Source organism: Phalacrocorax carbo, chromosome 1, assembly GCF_963921805.1.
Source record: "Phalacrocorax carbo chromosome 1, bPhaCar2.1, whole genome shotgun sequence".
In the NCBI taxonomy this organism is placed as follows: Eukaryota; Metazoa; Chordata; class Aves; order Suliformes; family Phalacrocoracidae; genus Phalacrocorax; species Phalacrocorax carbo.
In genome coordinates, this window is record NC_087513.1 from 191,788,318 (window position 1) to 191,811,332 (window position 23,015).

A 23,015-nucleotide genomic window follows, 5' to 3' on the forward strand; every position below is an offset into this window, starting at 1 on the left:
CTCTAATACAGCACATACCGTATTAATTCTGTTTCACCCACTGTAGGTGAACAGGTTTCTTTGAAAAATAACCAAACCAGCCCAAATGTACAGAACAAAATTGTCTAAGTAGATCTTTAATCATCCATTGAGCAATAATCTATCACATGCTACATTTTTCAAAGGTGGTGTACTGTTTGCCACAATTCAAGAGGTAGCAATTATGGCTTGTTTTTCAGATTGATCAAACTACTGCCACAGCCCTGTTTTTATTAGCTCAATGTGAAACAATTTAGTTCCAGAGGAGACTTGACATGTTCTTTCTGTTTCTCCCTCTCTCCCTTTTCCCTCCCTCCTTCCCTCTCTCCCTTTACATACGTGAAGTCACCAAGAATGCCAGAGAGGACACATGCATGTGCAAAAAGGAGACTGACCCACAGAATCGCAGCTTCCTAAAGAGATATACATTCCTTTGCAAATATCGGGTATTTATTTTTTAAACTTTAAGGCAGAATTTTTTAAAAGTGATTTGGATGTTTCCTTTAAAACTACACTGAGGCTGCAGAAGAACAGTGTTGTGGGAAGTGTCTGCATTGCTTAAAAATCTCAATTTACTAGTTAAAAATGCCCCCTTTCTGAAGTGACTTAAGCACTTAAGAATACAGCACCTCATAGCCCTCTTTCTTAAAAAATAACTGATGAAAGAAATATACCGATTTTACTTTCCTAAAAAAAATTAACTTTAAAAGGATTTTTTAATTAGACCTTGATAATAAAGAATTAAGGCAATTCGTACCATTATTTAATATGCTACTTGAAAGCAAAAATTGTGGCCATCTTACAATACACAGCATTGAAGAATGTCAGATTAATTCATTACACATGCTGTTTTTAAATAATTTCATAACCTGTGCCACAGTAATTAATGAGATTAGTGAGATCAGAGATTAAATGTACTTAAAGCAGCTCAGATGAATTTCAAATACATGATAAGGAATACATGAATAATGAACACTTGCTATTCTTAACAATTCTGAAAGTTCGCTACTTTGAAGGGTAGTCCATACTGCATACACCTAATATTTACTATAAAGACTGAAAAATCTTTAGGGTGGGAAAACTATTTATAGCATGTATATCACATGGGAATCCACACTGCCAAAGACCCCCATTTATAACTGTGTTCAGCCAGAAGAAGCTACACAAATATGCAGAATCCTTTGACAGAGAACATGCTTTAAGATTTTGTACTCACATGCAACCTCTATATATCTTCTCTTTTCCACACTATCTACTTTCTCGCAGGACTGATAGATAAATATTAGAAGTTACCAGACAGCTGAACATGAATTTTTGGATGTTTCACACTCTCAGAGCTGAAGGTCTTTTGTTGCACAAGACAGTGGTTGCTGCTCTTAGGAGAGCGGGCAAAATGGGCAGATATTTTGAGGGGTTTTTTTGGTGGTTCCCCAAAGGTCGTTGCTTTTCCAGCCCCTGAAAACTTGATTAAAATGCTTTAAAAGCCTGTAAGGCATTCCAAGCAGTAGCACAACTAATCTGAAAAAATAGGGTATTTGTAGTATTAATAATAGTTCAGTTTTCCATCCTTTTGCAAAATGAACTCTGAGGCCTCAGGGAAAAGTTGGCCCTGATGTCATGGCATTGAGAAATGCAGTTCATTAAGATCTTAAGCAACAAACAACAGCAACAATTAGCTGCTATACTCATTCTTGATTTATCGCTAAGAAACACAGACTCTACAAATGGAAAGGGCCTAAAGGGTCAACTAGCGCATCCTTTTGCCAATTCATGATTGTCCCTGATGCTTTTCCAGTCCTTTGCCAGTCTACATTTCTACTAAGCTCGAGAAATAAGCGTTTCACTACTTCCCCTTGTGAGGATATTCAAATTCAGAGACTATTCAATTCCACTTTAACTTTTCACTCTTTGTTGGCTAAATAAGCATTTTTCAACTCTGATCCCTTTCCTCTGAGGTTTACCTCTTTGTTCCCTGACAAATAATTCTTCTCCTTTTCATATGTTTGCATATTTTATAGCATTTATGATACCATGTCTTCACTTTTAGACATTAATTATCTTCCTGATTCCAACTCCTTAAACACATTTGCTGTTCCTCTTACGGCTCACTCCAGTTTGGGTATATGCTTCCTCTAGCTAGTTCCCAGCAAAGGAAGCACTAACAATTTGCTTTATCCAGCATGAACAGATACTAAAAATTGAACAAGGTGAAAGCAAAAACTTCTGTTCTCTAATAACATTGGAGCTCTGTAAAAAATTAATGACTAATCAGACTATTTCAGGTGGAATTTAGATGCCATGAGATATTCTAGTTGTTATAATGCTAAGGATATAGCTTCAGAGTCACTATAAGCTTTCTGCCGTCCTGCTGATCTTCCAGTTTCCTTGTTAAACTGAACACAAAAGCAATGCATTGACATATATTGCTTAGGGTACTGAAGTGTACTTCAGTAGACTTATTCCAGTAGTGGCTTTGTATCAACATAAAATAAATTAATTTGATGATGCAATACATCAACTACATTTTTAAAATCTCTCATTTCTACCTTTTTAGTTAATTTTTCTTTTTTTTTTATTTAGATAGTTTATGAACTTCTCCTATTTGCTTCAGCACCCCATAAAGATCTAGCTTATTTTTGAATCTGCTTTTGTTTATCTATTTTTATCATAAGCTGAATCAATTTATAATAAATCAATCCACTGTTAATTTCTAAACCCACCTTCCCTGTATCTTCATTAATTAACAAAACCATATTTTAAACAGCATCTTTACTCCCTAAAGTATCCCCGAACAGACAGGTCAGGGATTATCTGAAGAAAACATTTATTGGGTAACATAGCTCATCTGTGCCTCCCATATTAGATTTTCTGTAATGACTTACCTCCAAGTAGCATTTCTCTTTCTAATGGCATAACAGAAATGTATGTACACCTAAATCTGACTTTGGGGCTCTACAGCAGACTCCCAAATGTATTCTAGAATACATTATTTTACAGTCTTTCCCCAAATGCAACTCTGTTCCTTAATTGTTACTATTTTATCCAAGTTATCCCTAACTCCCTTGGTTAAATTCAGTGACATTAAAGTACATAGCTACCCCACATCTTCACATTTTGCCTTCTATCTCTGAAGGTGAGTACCTGGTTTTGAGCATCTTTTTAATACTTGTTTTATTTCAACAACTTGGACTTTTTAAATACGAATACATTTTGTAATGCAACTGTTATCCTTCCATAATTCCCACATCCTTGCAGCAGCTGGCAGCAGTTTAAATTACCCCACTTGGTTCACAAGGCTTCTCGTATTTTCATACAAACATTTCAGTTCTTTGTTTTACTGGTAACTCATTTTGTTGCTAGTTTAGGAAGAATCCCTTCACTAATTATATACCCTAGTTGAATAGCATCCCTCCGTCTGTCCAGTTATTCCTTTATCTTTTGCAATGCCTTCATGTATTTAACTGCCCTCCTCCTGTGTACTAAAGCCAGACAAGAAGATTACAGTCACTTCCAACTGCCTTCCATTATTCCTCAATTTAAGGTTCTTATCTTTTGTTTCAGTCCCATTCCTAGGAGGCCATTTTCCCAGACATTCTGGTGGAATACCAGGAAAACCAGATTTCATTGAAAGGGAAAAATCAGAATGTCGGCATTTTGAATTTGAAGAAATGGCTGCATTTCAAATATAGCAGATATCAGTTTGAATTTATCCCAAGTGTTGAAACTTCCTTTGTTTTTCTTACAAAGGTAACGGTGATAGTATGTAAAATATCGACTTCCAGAGCAGCATACAAAAAACATGAAATGGGTTGTAAGAGGATCAAGTTAATTTCTTTTCTTTAAAAAGCATTTTCTCCCATATGTTAAGATGGCCATACAATTTACAGTTCGTTATTCTAACTAGTAACTGAATAATAACAACATGTTTTGTCCACATACAATTTTGAGACTGCTGGAGTATTTATGCAAACAGGAGCTCTGGAATAAAAAAAAAAATCAACAAATTTAGATCTTCTTTTGTCAGGGTAAGTAAAAAATATAATGGTAATGTGACCTTGACTTTAGCATTTCCTAGTACAACTGGCAGTATCAAAACAGAAGAGAGATATACACACTTTAAAATAAAGTTTTAAAAAAAGAGCAATTAATGGTATACTGCAACCTTTGCCTACCTTATTACTAGAAAATGAGAATCAAGATAGGTCCATATTATTCAAAATATTATTAGATTTATTATTATATTAGGTTCTTTCTGATAAGGTCCTGTGCATATGAACAATAACCCTTTGTATTTAACAATAGGTAAGGAATAACAACAGTAAAATCACCATGCTCTCCGGCTGTTTCTGTATATCCTGTAGAAGTTGTTTTAATCTAATGTGTATTGTTGCATAATATCCCCAGGCACAGTCAAGTAAAAGCTAAAGCTGTACAGAAAAGCCAACATTTTAAATGGGTCTTGTCATTAATGCTTTATTAATTGCCCCAGGCAATGCAAACCCAGAGCTAGGCAAGCTATAACAATATGACACTTTAAGGTCAAATCCAATTCCTGCTGTGTTTTATGGAGTGGGCCAAATATTGAGTTAACAGCAGGAAAGAACAATTTATTGGGCTTTTCTCCATCTCCTGATTATCTGACCTAAATTAGATCAGTTAGGTTGTTTTTCTCTAAAAACAAAACACCTTTTGTCCACTCAACTTCAAAGAATCTTTGATTGTTTCTGTTCAAACAATAATCTTTAGTAACATCTACGTTATATTTAAACTAACCCTAGTGTACTGAATATAAACATATGAAATAGAAACCCCTCTCTGGCCCTACACAAAACAAAATACCATAAATGAAAATGCACATTTATCAATTTATTTAATGTACACATTACCTTCACATCTGAGGTATCTCTTTGGCTGTTCCTCCAAGACCTGGCTACTGAAGAGAAGGTTCGATCTGGGTGGTCAAATTTGCCATCATTTGCATTTAGAAAGAATGTTGTAAAGGGCTCCTGTAGTCAATGAAATGAAGACAGATTAACAAAACAGCAGACAGAAGGAATTGTGCGGCAGGTTTCTAATGAAATCCAAATTACTTTTGAAGATCAAAATACTTCATAAAGGCAGAACTAAAGAAAAATATGGCACCTCATAGTTATACCTATGCATGGGTATCTGTACCGAATATCTTAGTACATTTATTGGCACTAACATATTTTGCACACACAGATCTTGAGTTCTGACAGGAAAGGTTATTTTATATATGCACTCTTCCATAGGACTAATTACCCATCATTGCCAGACCTCTGTAGCTCAGTTCCAGTTCATGGTTGCCTACTTCACTCCAACCACTGTAAACACTCTTTGTGTTATTTATATTACCATGCTTTGTTTACTTCCTGTAAGATGGCATGCCAAAATAAAATCTTAAGAAATCCCCTGTCTGGTTTTTCCTTTTATTTTTATTTAATTTAAAAGACCTCAGGAGGCTCCATTTTGCCTCACAGTGGGCAGAATGGGTGTACAGTCATTATGAGGCTGACTATGGTTACAAGATATCTAGTTTTAGTGTTACTTTGGGACAGAGGTACAGAGGTTAAATATTTAGAGCTTTTACTTTTGCTAATTCTATCTGAAACGCCAATACTTACTAAACAGAAACAGCTATTAACATTTGGGTAGGAAGAGCTCAAGACTGAGGCAGTCTGGAGAACCCATTTTTATGCCACTGCATTCCACTGCAGGGGAGGGGTTAACAGGGGACCAAATCCTTAATTTGACAGCAGAACCTGATTACCGAGATCATTGCCAACTCCCTGGTTTTCCAGCACCACTCCATTAGCTCTCTCATTCAATTAATATTTGGCAATATGCCCACATGGATAGAAACTACTTCTTCCTCTTTGCCAAAGTCTGGTGGGGAATGTTTGAAAAAGTGTCCCTTTCATTAAATTCACACCCAAATTTATTTCCTTGCATGTCCTGATCATTTGGAAATTTCATTAATCGAGGAAGTTCATAATCACCAGATCATCATTCTCGTTACAGTATTACCCATCTACTATTTGAATTTTATTCTATATATCCTCTATTTCCTCTTTTGAAACTTCTAACAAAGCAGGGAACTCCTCCACTAATGAAGAAGTTTTAAGGGAATTATGTCACATTATACACATTGTGTTTAAATTACCCGAGATTAAAGAGGATTGAAGTAATTCATTTTCCATAGCATCTAAAAGAAATTAAAATACATATAAGGAAAGCATGGATGCAAAGGTAGTGAAAGAATCCAAAAAGAGGAGGAAAATAAAAGAGGGAGTTCAGACCTCCAGAGACCATTGTTTCTCTAATCTTTACTCTGCATGTCTTTCCAATTAATCTTTTCTATCATACACAACAGTCAACACAGACTACTTTCTTTCAAAGAAGAGAAAAAGCTCTGAATTTCTCTCTCTAAAGAAGGAATGAGATATCTCTCTTACCATCATCATAGTATGCCAGTACCTTTGAAGTACCTTAACGGACTTGTTTATATTCGAACAAAGATTTTTTTGTTCTTTTTGTTTTTAGCCACGGACAGTACCTTAGCCTTCAGTGTATGTCACTGCAAATATGGAATTGTTTTCATTATAATAATGCAAGACATTCTACTGCTAATTGAATGGTGGACTTTTTTCCATGTCTTTTTTTCTCTTAAAACATTGGAGATTTATATTAAAAAGATATATTCAAAAGAACAGGTAACAGACTAAGAAATACACTTTCATCACTGCATTTACTCCCATCAGCGAATCCTAGTATGTGTTAAATAATTAACTAAAAATAATTACATTAAATACAAAATAAGCACAATAGCATTTCTTGTTGGAGGACCCTAACTCCCACTGCACAATGACTTTGTGTGCACTCAGGAATGTTGAAAGAGCGTGTGGCAAGTGAGGAAGAGGTTTATAATTTCAATAGAGCATTAAAATTTAACAGCAGCTCAACTTGGTGAGCAGAACAAAAGTATCACAATGAATTGTAACTCTGAAAGAAAAGAAATTAAGTTTTTATATGTTTAGATTTTACAGTGCTTCATACAGCGCACTTCATGTAAAATATAAATGAAAAAGCTTATGATTCAGTCCCAGAGCTAGCAAACTGAAAAAAATATGCACAGGAATTGGATTATATTAATTTAGCCTAAAATTCTATTAATATTATAATTTTAATATTAAATGTACATTAAATTCTTTCAACATTAGAGTTATTTTGGTTAACTAAATTCTTATCCTCCAATTCTCTGTATATATTTGCAATAGCAATCTTTACAAATTATGCTATTTTTCTAGCTTACCCTTACTAAAAAACTTCATATATTGTTGATCTGAGCACAAATAATTCTGTCTTCTACTAACCGCAACCTATCACTTTTTTTCCATATAAGACACATGTGATTTGTTGTGAATATCATTGTGCAGCAGGCTGTGGGTCACTGCTGAGGTTCTGAAATCAGAAGCAGTTGATGGATTAAAAAAACAGGCAGAAATGAGAAAAATTATATAATTACAATAAATCATGTAAAAATATTAATCCAAAATTCCATGACAACATTATTTTAAGCATCTGAGACAAATACACAAAAGCAATAAAATTCATAACCAAGGATTAAACTTTTAATAGCTGAGCACTACAGGGTGCCCTATTATGCTATCCTGCTATGACCTGTTGTGCCTATCTTTTTGGATTTTTAATCCTTAGCAGAAATTCAGAGCTTTCACTTGCTTTATCTCAGACCTCTCACATAATTTTAAGATAAATTTTATTCCCTGGAAAGTCAAGTGCTTATATAAATACAATTCATATCTGTATTCAATATACTCATTTAAATACTGTTATTCTATGATACCAATTACTGTCATTTCATGTAAAGGTTTTGTTCCTGTGAAAGCTATAAAACTGCACAATGTTTTCATTATAACCCCATCTCACTCTTTCCTAATATTCTGAATAAAATTCACACCTTGTTCACTGCCAGCAAGAAGAGAAATTTGTGGGGTACTTGATTACGATGCACACAAGCTTGAGCTGTGGGAACAAGTAATTTTTCTATTCAACAGCACTTCTCTCTCTCCATCCCCTTTTTAACAGTGCCATTGAATCATTTATGGTGGGAGTAGGGGAAGGAAGAGGACGGATGTGTCATTCTGAGACATCTTAGGTCAAACAAAAACGTCTTTTCAGCCATTTGTAAGAGGATTTGGGTTTTTGTCAGTGTGACGTACACCTTTTGTCTGATGGATCTGTGTCTGTCCTCAGCAGACCTTCCAGATAGGAGACACAGATTCACTTCTGTTTACAAGAGGATTTCAAGACCTCCCCACTTTTGAATCTCACTAAAAACTAGTTTTGGCTCAATCAGACATGACTCACAATAAATCCAGAATTTCTTCTACCTTGTACAAGCACTTAGTTATTGTAACAGAAACTGGAAATCAATTATTCCCTGCAAACTTCTTGACCACAGCGTTAAAGAATCATGCTGTCTAATACTGGTCTTTGTCGCAATGACAATGTAACTGATTCATGGAAACGCAGCTTCTCTGATAGCAACTACTGAGAGCATCCACTGCAGCACAGCCCTAGCCTATTTCACCTGAAAATGTGAAAACAATGATAATACTCACTTTCAAGCCAGAATTAATTCTTCTGTCTACTTCTCTGTTTTCTTCTACCTGTCTTTCAGGCTGACATTCAAGTCATTGGGATATATGGCATTCTGATGTAGGATTCTTTCTTTAAGCTATTCTACCTACTGCAACTCAAACATTCACTGGCCCATATGGAAAGCATGTGAAAAAATATACTCTTGAACTAGGTGGTAAGGTAACATATCCATAAACTACGACTATTTAAATTCATTGACACACAAATGGAACTGTGTCAGCGGAATTGTGCATCCCTTTCCAGAATGCCTTTCATTCTGTTTGCTGGAGCAAACTTGTGGGTGATGTTGGCTCGGATTTCCTAAGGAATCAGTTGAATTTCTTAGGTTTAGATCTGAAGATGTGCGATGTGCAAAAATGTTTAACCATGGTTTGATTTCAGTAACACCTCAAAGGAGAGGAAGGCACTATTATACAAATCATGGTGTTCTCTGTTCGTTTTTATCATCGTTATTAACCTGTCTGAACAATTGGGTAGACTTTCACATTCATTACCTACCTCTGTAGTTATCTAACCTTTAACAATCTACCTGTCAACTTAGAAAAAAAGCCAATCACTTTCAAGAAACAGTTGATTTTGGATATAAACCTAATGTTTCTGGAGATCATGTGGGATTAATTTGTAATTATAACATTAAATATTTCTTAGATGTGGCTCAGTTAATTACTTATGAAGTTAGTTAGAGGATTGTTTCTTGATCTTTCAGAATTCTAGCATGATGTAGTGGTCTGAAATGTACAACAGATTAGTTTAAATCAACATGTATGGGTTAATTAAGAATTATAATTTCAATTCACATATGAGTGTGTGCATGCACACATGTATGGGGTGGGGGGGACCTGTACAGAAAGAAGGTGGATGCATTGTCTTGCTCTGGGAGAGTTTCAGGGTCAGCTGTATAACCCTCCAAAGTGGCCATAATCAATCTGATATATGGCCTGGTGAAGCTGAACCATTGCTTATCCTGAAATTGCCTTCATTTTTCTCGTAGCATTCTTACCAACCAGCTCACAGAAAATACAAACAGAAGCTTTGAAGATGCACTAGTATCCCATAGCTTCAGCTAAGGATTACACCCTATTTTACTAAGTATAATGAAAGGCAGAAGAACAAAAGTTAATACTAAAATTATTATAGTTACTGTAATTATCAGTAGCTTCAACATATTATATGCTAAGCCACTGTCACATTTTTGAAAACATAATGAAACAGGTCACTTTTAGAGACGGATCTTTACTGGACACTATTAGTACACAAAAGAACTCAAGAGAAAACTACTACCAATGAAAAAATTTATTAATGATAAAACGGAAGCAGAGATTGATGATATCAAATCGATTAAACAGGACAGAACTGAGGCTAAGGCAGAAAGTGCCTTTTATAAAAGTAGCCTGATACGTCAGATAAAGAAAAGCAACAGAAAAAAAATATAAGGCAGTAGGGAGCAGATTATCATGGGATTGACTCAGAAATACGGTATTACAAGCAATGTTTTGAAAAGAACTGACAGGAACCAGATTGCATCTGTCAAAGCCCAAAAGTGAGATTCAAAAAAAAATTTTAAGGTTTTGTGGCAATTATACAACTCTATATACATACTTCAGAGTGGCAGAGAATACTTTTCCTGCTTCAACTACTGTTTCCTCCAATACAAAGGTCTAGGCATGTAGTTTCTCCTCCTGGATCCCCATTACTCCATACTGTTTTGTTCTGCTTCCATCTAGACTATCTCGTTCTCAGTATACTTTTTGTCATAGCTTTTTGTTTGTTTGTTTGTTTTCTCTCCATTTCTCTTTTTTCTTTCCCTTTTCTTTCATTCTTTGGTCTATGCAGTCTTCTCCCGTGATTTTACTTTCCATTCCTCTTTTTCATTCTCAGTTTCTTGTCACTTTCTACCAAAAGCTCTACCGTAACACATCTCTTCCCATAAACCTTCTCCAATCTCTTAAAATACTGAAAGCATTTTTCTGTCTGAATCTCTGCATCTCTTATTGCCACCTTCCCCTTCCTGGACTAGACTGTAATTTACTTCTTATAAAGTGTTCTTACACAGTCTTCTTCACAAACTTATACAAAAACACTAGCTCAAAAAATTTGTGAGCAAGAAATCCTACTTTAATTTCCAGAAATCTGACTTAGCCTTGTCTATCAACTTCACTGGCATAATCTTCTCCCTTAGGATTTTTCATCCTTTATTTTGTAGCAAAAAATATCTCTCTAAGGATCACTATGACTTTATAATCCCCATAGCTATAATCTTATACTGTCTCTATATGCACTTATTTTCAAATCTTTCTTTTGGATTTCCATACGCAGCCCTATCCAATCTCATCATGTTATTTCTTTTTTCCCTTTTCTGAGCTTTAAACTTTCCCCACGTCTGTCTCCCTGTCACTTCTGTTGTCTCCTCCCACTGGTGATTGCTTTTCTTTGCTGGTCATTCCTATTGAAATAATCTTTAAAATACCTATCCAGGTGTGCCCCTGTATTTAAATTTTCCCTTTGCTCCTTTCACCTTCTTGCCATCAGCAATCTTCTCCCTGGAAGGCACTGCTTTTCCTTTTCTTTTCTGCTTTCTATTCTCACATATATTGTTTGCACTAACAAACATAATTTGTGAGGTCTATATTGCAAGGCCATCAAGGCAGAGACCTTGTTCTCTCTTTTAGGGAAGGGAAGAAAAGAAAGAGAGCAAGAACACCTACAGTACTACATAAACAACAGTGGTAAAACGACACAGCATTAGCCTAATACAGGAAATGAATACTCCTTGGTGTGTTGTACATTCAGCCTGTAAACAGACTTTCAGACCTAAGGATTTGCCGACTAGCAAGAGGGGATCTTTTGTTGAATAGCAGCCAAAATTAATAGATAAACTTGCACATAAAACCACTGTTTCTAATATACTTTAAGGCAAAAAAGAAGCACATGTGAACCATAAAATGAATTCACAGTACATGAATAATTTAGCAACATTCAAAAGCAGTATAGTGATCACCCCATATAGAAGTGTAATCAACGCTTAGTTTCCCACAGGTTAAGAAGAGGTATATCCTGAATTCATAGACACATTAATTCTTCCCTTCTGAGCAGAAAAACAGGACATGCCTAAGGGAAGATGAGATGAGTGAAAACTCAGATGTCTAGCTTTGTGCAGCTCTGCTTTGCTTGGTTGTGTGTGAAACATGCTTAGAATACACCTTATGCAACAGATTTTTACTGGCAGAGTGTAGTTTAAGTTCAGTTATTACATGGTGACTCATTTTTTCATTAATTCAGGTTTCTCTGTGAAACCTTAAGTCTCTCATCGACACTCCTTTTCCTGTAATTCATTGTCTTAACACACAAACAGAATTCAGATTTATTCTTTCTTTGAAGTTTGGCCCCTTTCCCTAGATCTGATTTTGAGGATAGGATTTAAGCATGTGGTTTCCAGAATTGAAATAGCAGTCTGAAGTTAGAATCTACATTTTTACATTTCTGAAAGGTGTAAGTTATTAATTGAGAAACATCTTTCATTTGCATAAAATATTACCCCATACTGCTTTAGTATAAAACTGGTTCTATAATTCCCCTCTCAATCTGACACAGTTTAATGTGCTTTTCACAAAAAGTTTTCCTTTAATATTGTGTATATCTGTCCCTAGCTGTAAATAATAAACTGATATATAAGTAGTATCAGCTTTTTGTATTTCCTAGACACTTTTTTTAGATGGATTTAGTTTGAGATGGATTTTCGCCATCGTATGTGTCTTTACTCCACCACAGTTTTGTGTCTAAATATATTTCAGATTGTTTGGGTAGGAAGGAATCACTACAGATGAGTATACACAGAGAATTTATGATATGTTAAGGTAGGGAAGAACAATGAGATTTTGATAGAAAGGTACCTCCGTTAAAAAAATCAAAATGGCGTTAAGTTGCAGAAGAGATGCGGTCGATAAAGATATAAATGAAAACCAGGATCTAGAAATACTTACAATACGAACAAGCCAAGCCAACGTAGAAGTAGATGTAGAGTAGTGGGTGTTGTAATGATAAGGTGGAGTCTGATCATCTTCCCACGTCTCATACCGTTCTGCATAGAAGACTGCTCTCTTTGGGTTCAAAGCACCAATAGGCTACAAAGGGATAAGAGGTCAAATATATTATCAGCTGAAGGGTGGCATGTCTGATATGTCATAGGTTAATTCTGCATTAAGATTCACTACATAGGAGACTCTGCAACCAAACTCATTCCATGCTGTTGTAATCCCTTCAGATTGCTGTAATCTTTTCAAAGGTTTGTGTACTAAAAGTCTTATGACTTTCCTTATTTTAATTGACAAATATAAGTGATCCACATCTGCAAAATTTCAAGACCTTCTTGAAGTATGAGTTGTTTCCCAATTAATTCAGTAACATTGTTCTGGAAATAGACTTCTAAAACTGCATTTTAAATGCATTGAGGCCAAACTAATATTTCTGTTGCTGTCATTCACCATAATCACACAGCTAATGAAAACTGACTTTTGCTCACACAGGATACTTTGTAATGCACAGTTCATGATGAAAAGATTTCACGCGGAACTGCTGATGGTGTCTGGTGATCCTAAGCAGAAATACTTAAAAACCATGCATAGTCCTGCAGACTTTCTGACTGAACAAAGCCAGGTTTTCCTGAGCGAAACAAACAAGCTTTGTACTTAAAAACAATAGAATTTGGGAATTATTCACAAATTCAAGCTCTATTCTGAGCATACTTAAAAGACATTCTATACAAATCAGGTAAAAATCACAAGGAATGTAAGACAGTAGTAGGAACTGTTGGTTTTGACATGTCTACTTAGGGGATACATGCTTTTCTATGATTTCTTTTTAACCCACTTAATTGCATAACTTTTTGCTAAATGTATTTGTTATTCTGCATTACAAAAGTCACTGGGATAAAGAAAATACATCAGAACGTACATAAAATGTCAAAATATCTGTTTTTCCAGATGAGATAGTACTACTGTATTCACTACCGATCTGCAAAGATTCTTCAGATTTTAGCTTCTGTATTAAAATTAACCAGACACACAGAATATAATACTTAGAGGACAGCACACTTCCACACCAAACAATTGTATAAACTTATTATTATAATTTTAAATGATTACTTAATTTGTATTAATCAAAAATTAAGAGTTAGAATTTATATTATTAAGGGAATTACAACTTGAAAACAAACATATACTCAAGGATTTTGACCCTTTTCAAATCCTAACAGGCATTCTTGCATTTCATTCCACAGCACAATTTTTCTACTAAGTTAAAATCTGAAGTCATGTGGAATGGAAATACTAGTACAAGGTCAAATCAGTGTGTTTCACTAGACCACGTATGCAACTGAACCGTTTTAAAGCTACAAGTATTTTATTCCTTCAGCACTGCTATGTTTTTTGAGATGGCTGTTAAAAATGCTGACATAGAACATGCTGTTTTCCAATTTAAGATATTAGTGCTTGTTTTTAAATAGCAGTGTTTGATGAACACATACTTTAAAATATTATGATTTCATTATTTTTCACACAAAACACTCTGGATGCTTAATACTTTGCTGTGTCATAAAGATGTTAATAGCCTTCTCATATGTGTAAAATATATGAGTAATCCCTAAGGATCAGTGTTATCTGATGCAGATTGCACTGCAAGACCTCACAAAACATTCTTGAAAGAGAAGTACGAGCCATTCCCTAATGCTTTCCAGGCTTGTTTCCCAACTACTGGAAGAAGAAGAAATAAATATTTGCATTTTTGTTATACCCAGTTTCGTTACACATCCTGCCTGCCAGGAAACACGTTGGCATTATTATAGGCTATAAGTTGCCAATACATAAAATGGTTGTTCGACCACTGTCTTCAAAGAGTAACTTATTAAAAGACATTATTTTCCTATTAGACTGAACAACTGTGCAGATATATGTGCACTTTGCTAAATTATATCAAGGCTCTGGGTTGCTTTGGGGACTGCATGGGACCTACTGATATCACCCTCATCCAGGTACTGCGCATCCACTTCTCTGGCAGACCAAATTCCAGTCCCCAGCTGCACATTTCAAAAGCTAAAGCAGTAATTCACACCCTAGTCTGTTAACAGGAAACGTTCACCCCCTCTGAGAAGGAAGCACAAAATGGCAGACAAATCAGTGAGACTGTATTTTGTAATGGAAAAACATCCTGAGAATATCTCTTCCCTCCACTGTGAAGGTGCATCTTACCCTATGCTGCAGTGAATTCCAAGGCTATGGAAGAAAGAGGTGTCATCTGTCACGATATTATTGTACATATATGTTTGAAGGCACAGCAGAGAAGGGATATAATGATTAATGCAAGAATCAAAACTCCAGGCCTTTCAAACTATATTTGAAGCTGATCAGATGCCTTTCATCAAATAAACTATCTTTTCATTCTTCACTGTAAACTGATTACAGTAACAAGAACTGTGAAGCATAACTGATGCTCAGAAATAATTACAAGGTATTTTATTTTATAGACCAGAAAAATTATAATGATGGTTTAACCCATAGCTTTAAACAATTATCTTTTTTTAAAAAAATTGTATATATATTGTTGTATTTAATGAAAAAGGTACTTTCTTTCAAGAACTTGACAATAATTTTCCAAAGTCACATAAAACACTAATGCAAACACACCATCATATTTTCTAGGTTCTTCAGGGAGAGGTGTTATTTCAATTTAAAAGATAAAAGATATAATGTTATAAGATGGTGTATTCCCATTTTCATGTAAAAATGCCTGCACAAGTAGTTAAAATAATCTACTTTCAGAAGACACATATTTAATTTATTAAATGATAAACCTAAAAAGCTCTATTCTGAAGATTATCTTCATCCTCATCATTATTCTTTTCAGAGTCAGAATCCATTTGTCTTTCAATTACTTTAGGATTCATTTGAAGAAAAATGCTGAAATGCACAAAGTATCTGCTGCATAAAATGGACTCTTCAAGTGAAATATCATGAGAGTCATCTCTCTCCTTGCATGGTATGGAAATTTGCATGTGAAAATCTCTGGGAAAAATCTTTTCCGGGAATCACCCTTCCTTGCCCCACAGAGAAGCAAAGAAAGAAATGAGGGTGAGGTAAAGCTTGTCTTCAGCTAGAAAGTCTCACCTCAGCTTCTCAGGACAGATCCTGGATTGGATGAACTAGTGATCTGGATGGTAGCCTGGGATTCAGGAGATACAGGTTCATTTCTGTCATTCCACAAAGATTTCTAGTGTTCCAGGGTAAACTACTGAGGTACGACTATAGCCTGCAGTACAAAGGTGCGCTAGAAATCCCTGAGCCAGCTCTAGTGAGGCTGGCATGCGAACACAGCACCATTTAGGCATAGATGACAACTTGAATTTCAGAGGTAGTGCAGCTGTGTCAGTGCAGCACTGCACAAGGAGGAGAGCTGGGAGCTGCACCATGCTCATACAACTCTGCAGCTTCTGGTTCAGTGTTACATCAGTTATCTCTGGCCTGTGGCAAAAAAATACAAGGAACAGCTGATCCCCCTTTTCTCCTTTTCTGTGCAAAAACGGAGATCCCTATGTGAACCACTTCTCTGCGCATTAAAGGAAAGGACTTAAATCTCCCCTGGTGCAGGAAACCATACACACTGAAAATGCTCATGGAAAGTGCTCAAATCTCTCTTTTTTTGTTGTTGTGTAATTTAAAAACTTGCTGATTAACCACAAATAGATCAGCTTGCGTGTACCAAACGGCCAGGCATTTTCTGAAAGTGAAAACTTCTGTAAATAAAATTGCATGGAGTAAATTCCATTAGGTCTGACCCTGGCTTCCTTAGAGGTTTTTTAATGTCCATGTGGCAAAAGGCCATTACCCAAAGAAATGGTAACAGCTCATCCTTCAGTGAAGACATGCTTTTCCTGTAAAGACTTTAAATCTCAGTTGTACAAACTAGCAGCTAACTCAGTTTTACTCTGATGAGGCATGTGTCCTGCTAGATGACAAGTTCTACAGTAACGGTAGTCTCTCACATTTCTTGTATATGGAGTTTTGGTCACTTTTCCATAGTGTTACAGTGCCATTCTCAGTCCAGAAACTCATCTACTATGGTTTTAATCTGATACCATGGCTATAAAATTAATTTTATTTATGGATCTATCCCTGTATCTTCAGTAATGGAAGAAAATAATTTTATGTCCGCTTCAGTGAGATTCTACTGCAGTGCAAACTAGATAAATGACTTGCACAAACAATACAAAGGCAAAGCTCAATCTATGTACTACATCTCAGTCTAGTACCTTAACCAGAAGACTAGTACAGAAACTGAATCTGAGTCACACAAATTGTTCTGAACATTAAATAAAAAGTTATTTCTATGTTTTATAAAATGCTTTTTCCAAACACACCATTTGTCTTTTTATTAAAAAAAAAAAACCCAAACCTCTGTAAGGAGTCATATCAAATAGCATTAACTTTTCATAAAATGGTTTTACAAGATATTCTTTATTCCAACCAAGCAGAACTTGCTGCATGACAATGCCTATTCAGCCACTTCGCTACTGATGTACTAAAAGCCGCTGTTAGAGTTGAGTTTATGCTTTTTTTTCCATGTAAAAATAAAGTAAGTAACATTAAAAACACACTGCTATTCATGTCATTCCTTTTTATCTGGCTAATCTCTTTAGACATCTGGCCTTTGAACCAGTGTATTGTCAATACATCTAGTGTTTATATCCACTGGACATGTTATGTTAGCTCATGTAATATTCACTGTTTTGCTACCTATCTTTACAGAACTGCATTCTCTCATGAGAGCAGAACTGACCGTAATATCCTATTTATCTGGCCACTGAAATATTCTGCTTATCTTGACTCTAATTCATGGAGCAGCTACCTTATCTGTTTATCTCTTTTTTTGTAATGTACTGTACAAAATTGTAGCTGGCTACAAAAGAAATCTTGAGTGTGGCTTTATTTGGCTCTGGCTGAATACAGACTGAGCTTTTCCTGACTGCTTGTTTTTTTATTAAAAAAACCCACCAAACAACAACCTCTAAGTAGGACATCTTGGGATAGAACTTTAAAGTTTAAAATAAATTATTTTTCCAAATTTGTAAACAGCTTTTCTTCAGCATATCAATATCAACATTATCAAATATAAGAGTTCTGGCAGATTCAAAGTACCAGAGTTTCACTCAGTAAACAAACCTTTTATTTAAGAAAATGTTTAATTGCGTGTCTTAAACCAAACTCATTATTAAATCAAACTCATTATTCTTCTGATGGTAGAGTTGCATGTGGTAAAGCGAGAAGTTTAAGTTACAGAAACGGATTTAATTTTTCCGGTGAGAGTTTTCTTGCTAAGCCCATAAACTCCAGTCCATGGCATACACATTTTTGGAAGTATTAAGTGTTGTTTGCCTTGAAATATTCACACTTCGATGTGTTCATTTGCATTATTACATTTAGAAGCCTTGGGGCTTTATCACTTCCTTTTCTTGAAACGGCACAGTAATAAGGAAAAGTGGTTATGCTTATCACCACCCGTCAGTCAAACACCTTCTATATTAACAAAATATAATTTTTTTCCACTCAATGAATGGGCGTGTGATGTCTCATACACATGTCAATATTAGTATTACTTTGCCTGGTGAAGAAATCATTTTATTTAACAGGATGTATGACTGGAAGTAAATGAGGAGAAATTCCCATTTACACTTTAATGAGCAGGGACAATGCAGCATGTCAAATCCATGAGTTCACTATAATTTAAGAGTAAAAGTCATACAATTTTGCACAAACAAACCATATCACATTTTAACTATGCTGAAACCCAAAAAACCTCAGTGTACAGTACGGGCTGTGTACTCATTTTCCATACTAATGTTTAATACCATAGGTATTCTTCCAAAGGAAATCTCAATAAAGAAGAAAATAAGCAGATCACCTGGTGGTTTGATAGTGAAAAGATAATCTATGTATCTATGACAGCCTCTTTCATTAGGTTTTCATCCTGTCAAACAATAAATATAACCTTTAACCTTGTATATGTAATGAATAAAACTTGAGCCTACACTGTCTAATCAAATGAGAGGTCCAATATATCCCACTGTTACGGCACCTTCAGTGCCCAAAGGCCCTGGTTTTAAATCTCAAATTATATGTAAAAGGAAAAAAAAAAAAGCCTTGATAGGGGAATTTCCAGACACGTCAAAGAAAAAGGGCTGAGGAATTCTCAGACTACTATTTAAATGTAATTTTTCTGAGAAAACAAGTAACATTTGGATGTAAAAGTACCACACTAAGAAGTGCTGCATAAAAACAGAATAAAATGGAATGGAAGGAAAGGACAAGTTACATGTTCAAGACGGCTTTGCAGAAATGTAAATATTTAAGTTTGAGCTAAACGCAAAAGGCATATGTTTTACTCTGTCACTGACATTGTAAGCAAGCCAAACACATCTAACCCATTTCCACAAAACATAAGAATTGCATTTGTTGTGTATGTTCACTTAGTAGTTGTGATATCACAACGGTGGTGTAACATATTCTATAAAGCCTAGAAATCAAAGGTTAAAAATTTCAAAAGTACTGTCAGTCACCATAATTGACACTGGAGCTTTGTAAGAGCTTTGTGCGGTAATACATAGATTAATTATTTTAAAAGGAGTTAGATTTAGCTTCTATATTTAACTACCAAAACTATTTTAAACCAACAAAACAAAGCATGGTAGGTGGTTTCTCTTTTAATTTCATTGCTTTCATGGGCTTTTACCACTAAGTCATAGTGTTAGAATTCTAAATAATTTCAAAAGATTGTTTGAGGGATATTAATTACTAAATATTAAGGACAGAAGCTTTGTGAAACCTAAGAAGGGCAAACTTGCAGGAAGACAGAAGGTCAGGAACTGACACAGGAGATTTTATTCATCAACAGCTTAGCTGGAGGTTCTGGTTTGCCATCAAATCTGCAGGAGAATTTCTCCATTGCAGGGTAAAATCTGACAGAGGGAAGTGTCTCCTCATGGAAGGGACACTGTGTGTGCCTGCCCCAGAGGTCTGGCTGAGGCTTGATGGCACACCCTGGTTCAATAATGTGAGCAATAAATCACTAGCTCCTGCTTTTAAGCACTAGGCTCCTCAGGATTCACCTCCCTAACAAGGAAAGAAGGGTCTTACTTTCAGGTACAGGACAATATAGAAAATGAAAACAGAATTGCCAAGGACATACTTCAGATATGTTCTGATTTTGATGATTTTTACTGATAATGCACAAATTGAAACAGGATGCAAGTAATGCATAACAGCCAAAGTGCACAAAGTAAGGCATTTCATATTAACTGGTCACTGCCTTTTACGAAAAGTCATTAATCTATTTTTCCTTTTAAAATCATTGTGAAATGAAACCTATCAGATGTTATTATAATAAACACTGGGAAAATTTAACAATTACACCCCTTTTATCCTGAGCGATCCCACAACTCTTTACAGATTGCACATGTGTTTTCTCACGTATCCATGGGATAAATGCAGCCCAGATCTTGCCAGAAAGGAAAGACCATTCTCCTTAACAAGTTCTGTGTAGGTGGTTTATTTAGTGGGGAAAACCCAGCTTTTCCAGAGGAACTGTTGGTAACTTTTTAGTAAGAGAATGCAGTTATAAAATTGGGTAAGAAAATGTCCTCAGGCAAAATACTGCTGTAGACATTGCACAGATTCTTGAAGAAACATAAATAACCAGGGACCTGATTTTACATTTCCTTTCAAGGGAGAGCCCTACTAGGCGTGCAGTGATACTTAATAAGCTATATAAGCACTAATTCCATAATGAGTCTTTACTAACTCATGAGGAAAACCTATCTATTCAACTATCACACTACTTCCTGTAGCAATTACATACTTCAACAGGCTGCCATAAAAATTTGGATTCAACCAAAACTAAGTACCTAACGAAGGACTCATGAGACACTGTCTAATCTTGTTGCACTTCACCACACGCAGTGCTATCAATATCAGAAAGAAGTGAGTTTGAGAGATTTTGAGAAGTGTAAGCATCTTAATGAAAGGTTTATCACTATAAACAATTCTAAAACAGAAATATTTTTATACACGTTAGGGAACAGGGCAGTGCAAGATGGTCCCTGGTCTTTATTTAACTCAAGACTGTGGATTTTCTTTCATTGTTCCTGGCACAGATTACAATGGTGTTATAGAACTGAAAAACACATTTGTGAAACGTACCTACAATATTGTGAAGGGTCAGAAGTTTTACATAACATAAGTAGAGTCTTAACCTATTTGTTTACATCTGAAGCATACTGTGAATGTAGTTTAATTGCTGTTTTTATTTGCTATTTATTTATCTAAGAAAAAAAGGGAGAGAAAACTTAGGTGTTTCTATCCGTTATTATGCAATCAAGCCCTACTCAAATTATTCTGGAAGTCTCACAAAAGCAGGCTTCCATGAACGTTTACAATACACCTGGAAGTACTGCAAGCACACTCTTTCAACAGGGATGTGAGACTCTGAGATACCCAGGGATCTCTCTGTTGCTGCCCAGGTTGTGTGCTTGCAGGAAGAGGAGGAAAGGAAAGCAGACTTAAAGGCAGAAGCCCCAGAAACTCTCATCCCTGACCAGCAGCAGAAGGTAAAGCAGGGGCTGCAGCACAGGGCTGCAGAACAGGCCTTGGGCTTCATTTTCTCCTCTCCAGCCTCATTCCTTCAGCTCCTTTCCAGCAAGTGACAGCCTCCTGTGGTTTTGAACCTCACTCAACTTCTCCCTGAGGCTGAGAAACTATGGCAAGGATACAAGAAAATGTCATTCCTGGACAACAGAAACCTCACACTGGGGATGTTGCAAGTCTACCCACCTTCACTGGTAAGAAAGTACATACAATTTCTTAGTTGATAGTAACCGGTAAAGATACTTTCCACAACTCAGTTTCAGACCCTGTTTTTTGTCTTTATTCCAGCTGGCCAAAAGTAGAGCCCTTCCACATGCTTCTGCTATGCTCAACCTCCTCTCCAGTCTGTTGACACAACTGGAGTACCAGAGCTGGGTATAGATGGCAGCCTGGTGCTATTAGAGAAACAAATACTAGGAACTGTGTTATTATAAAGCACTAACTGCCCAAGTCCAGTTGGAGGACAAAAACCTCAAATAATGATAGGGATCAGATGATACTCCAGGGTCTAAAATACAAAATATTTGTTTACTGAATAATTGTTAAACCAAAGGCGGTGCTGCTATTATACTACTCATCTAGTCACTGCAAAACAAAGTGAAAAATTAGTCCAAGGTTTTTATTTCCAAAGGATAAGCTTTCATAAACTAAGGGAGATAATTAGTGAGTTCAAGTGGTCTGATGCACTCATGATCCATAAGTCAGAAGGAGGAGTTGCAGGTTTAGAACCAGATCAGTCAGGGACATGGAAGTAGCAGAGTGTAGAGATTCAGTATAAAATTATTCTAAAATAGAAAAGTCTATTTCAGACTTTTCTGACTTTAAGATAAAGCCCTAACTTAACCAGACTATAAATATAAAATAAAATCTCTTCCTAAAAGGGTTGGCTGACTGTCTTTAACAGAATTGAAGCATACCTTTGAAAGATCCCTGAAGTTGCCTGGAAGGGTCAGGTCTAACTCTTCAGATTCATAGTTTGTTAAAACCCATGGAAATACAGGGTATTGGTTCAGATCATTGTACGTTCGTCCTATTAAGAAAGAAAGTGTTTTAAGAATTAGAAAATAGTGTCCACTTCTCCAGCTGAAAAACAATCTAGCAGTTACTGTTGTTGCATCACATGTTCCCAGTTCCCACCACTTGACAGAATCAGCTATAAATCTTCCAGACAAAAGTAGCCATTTAGATGCAATCAGATCTTGAATCAGAAGTCAATGCAGAAATCAGCATAATATAAAGAGCACGGTATCTTTCAAAATAAACTAAAATACACTTCATGCCAATAAAGCTTTCTTTTTCATTTCCATGCAGCTATTTTCATATAATGAATGTTGAAATTTAAAACCACTAGACTATTGTTTTCCCAGCAACTGGATGCAGTATCATTAGCTGGCAAAGATTAATGAGAGTCCAACAGCATGGGGCTAAATTTGAGGTTTGCAAATCTATGTCCATCCTAGATAGACCATATTCATCCATTATTCCCCATGGCTCTTCTTCACTGAAGAAGTGGTGAAATTTCACTGCAACAGTGCAATCAAAGTGGAGGAATTCATGTTTGCTTTAACACTATTTCGTAACTACTTTGGAAATTAAAAAACATTCTTT

General features: G+C 35.7%; 1 protein-coding gene across 7 annotated transcripts in view; it reads right to left on the minus strand.

Annotated features, from left to right (window-relative positions):
* The window catches only part of NBEA (neurobeachin), a 505,018-nt gene that overhangs the window by 64,733 nt on the left and 417,270 nt on the right, over window positions 1-23,015 (minus strand). For all 7 annotated transcript variants that reach the window (XM_064441021.1, XM_064441019.1, XM_064441015.1 and 4 more), the window contains 3 exons: window positions 22,325-22,437; window positions 12,702-12,842; window positions 4,905-5,024 (listed from right to left, as the gene is read on the minus strand). In XM_064441021.1, coding sequence (XP_064297091.1) covers window positions 4,905-5,024; window positions 12,702-12,842; window positions 22,325-22,437 — 374 coding nt within the window. The remainder of the gene's footprint in view (window positions 1-4,904; window positions 5,025-12,701; window positions 12,843-22,324; window positions 22,438-23,015) is intronic.